This window comes from Penaeus monodon, chromosome 20 (genome assembly GCF_015228065.2).
Source record: "Penaeus monodon isolate SGIC_2016 chromosome 20, NSTDA_Pmon_1, whole genome shotgun sequence".
NCBI lineage: Eukaryota > Metazoa > Arthropoda > Malacostraca > Decapoda > Penaeidae > Penaeus > Penaeus monodon.
In genome coordinates, this window is record NC_051405.1 from 41,153,398 (window position 1) to 41,155,680 (window position 2,283).

General features: G+C 34.3%; 1 protein-coding gene across 1 annotated transcript in view; it reads left to right on the forward strand.

The window, feature by feature from the left end:
* Positions 1–2,096, forward strand: part of LOC119585826 (cleavage and polyadenylation specificity factor subunit 4-like) — a gene marked incomplete at its 5' end in the record, with an annotated part of 4,070 nt that extends 1,974 nt beyond the window's left edge. The window contains 2 exon segments of the mRNA XM_037934552.1: positions 33–137; positions 1,878–2,096. Coding sequence (XP_037790480.1) covers positions 33–137; positions 1,878–1,949 — 177 coding nt within the window.
* Positions 2,097–2,283: the final 187 nt, after the last annotated feature.

Consider the following 2,283-nt stretch of genomic DNA (forward strand, 5'->3'; position numbering starts at 1 on the left):
CATATTATTACACATTTGTATTTTTCTTCCAGAGCTTAGCATCAGGTGGCCCGAGGACCCAACCTGGAAAAGAAAACTCTGGACCTGATACTCAAAATGATGGAAGCAATCGCCTGGATAATATTGTTTGTTTCAAGGTAATGATGATGGTATCAGATATTTAATTGTATGTTTGATGTTTCATTTTTACCGTCAATTTCCAGTACCCTCTTATTACTAATACATACCGTTGACATTTTTGCTCTGTGCTCAGCTTGAGCTTTTAAACTCACTCAGTGCAGGATTTTCCCACATCATACCTATTCCATGTAGCTGCTTGAGCAAAAAATTAGAGGCATTTAAAACATATTTTTACCCCACTTTCAATGTTTTTGGCTGCAGCGTACACATTTTCTTAGAAAATTAGATTTGAGGCCTATTTTTGATGGGCTGCATCTCCTCAGTGATTACAGTCAGGGCCAAACAAGCAGACAACTTTTCAGTACACATAACCTACAGAAGGCTTGACCATACTGACATGGATTTCAGCATTCAGCCTGTTTCTCCGTGTTGTTCAATTATACATATTCTACCCTTGGGAGGTTGACCCAGGAATGTGATATCTGTGCATATTATAGCAAGAATAAGCATGAATTTTGTATAGCACTTATACTAGTCTAAACTGTGGAAGTTTTAATAGCCTTCCAGATTCAGCTAGAATCCTCATTTTTCAATGCTTTTATTGAGAAATGTCTTATCAACAGTCAAAAACATTGCCTCTACCCTTATATATTTTTTGTGTGAAGCAGTCTTGAAATTAAACAACCATAGTGGCCAGTAAACTTTGATTGAATTATGCAACATTATGCTGGACACTATATTTGATATGTGACAGTGAAATCTTATGTTTTCTGCTCTGTAAAATTGAGTTCTTCAAATGCCTGAAACCAAAAATATGCCCTAATGAAACTAAAAATCTTGCCTATCTTGCAGTTATAGGAAACAGACAAGCCTGAGGGTTTGTGCTTCTTTGGGGTCAATGAACCCATGTTTATCTCTTCATTTTAATGCCAACTGAACACTTCTTTCACTTATTGGTAGCCTGTGCCTTAATCTGCTGACGTATATTGTAGCATATGGAAAATCTAAATTATTTGAAAATTTAACAATTTTTTTTATTAAGTTTTAATAACAGCATCTATTTGAAGCAAAGTCACCACATATATTACACAAAAAGTGCAGTGACTCTATCTAGGAGCCACAGTTGTGCAAGTATCTGAAGCTATTGAACTTGCACACTCCTAACATTTGCACAGCTGTACACTGTGCTATATTTGTGTACAGGTATATCACAAGTAAAGACTGGCCTCCTCACAGCTTTTAAATTCATTTTTGGGCAGTATGAAGCTAGTGCATATGCCATTCTGTATATGCCAAGGTTCCCACTGTGCTTTACTTTTTTAAATAAGTAACATTGCTTTTGGCAGGTCAAGCTAAGGTGCATTGCCACATATGAGTCAGTAATATATCTAAGAATAACATAATATGGGCATTTTTGTGTTCTTTGGAAATGATTTTACATATTTTTGTTTAAGGGTAAAATTTTTATTGGATACACTACAAACAGCAACTCTGCTCCATATGGGTTTCAGATGTTTTGACAGAAAGCCTGTTTTAACCTTTTTCAGTCTTGCTTTTTGGAGTAATGTCTTCTTTGAAAGTTGGCCCTTTTCCTGGCCACAAAACTTATTGAGATGTATATTTATGGCAATTGCATTCCCCTGCATCAAGTGTGTTGGTGTGCTCATTTCTGAATAAATTTGCATATTAATATTTATAAAAAATGTGATGATGCTATAATAGTGAAAATAACAAGATATTCTTTCTTTTTTTTACAGTGTGGGCAGCAGGGACATTTTGCCAACAGATGTTCGAAAGGACAATTTGCCTTCCTCAGTTCTGGAAATTAATTTATTTCTATCTTTCTGGATGACTTTGTTACAAATGATTTACATGTGCATGTAATTTTTAAAGAGAATGTTGATTATATATTTCAAATAAATGTATTCTGTAAGTTTTGTGAATGTGGCTGGAAGAGTGAATAAACTTGTGATATATTATGGATTTGATTTACCTGTTAATAGTTGGTTATGATGTGTCATTACTTTCTCTCTCTTGGTTTACTTCTTTGGTTAAAATGTAAATATATGGATATCAGATATTCTAATTGTCTTCTCATAACTGCATACACAAACATAAATACAGAATGTGGATTTATTTACCACCGAAAGGCCAAATTTATTA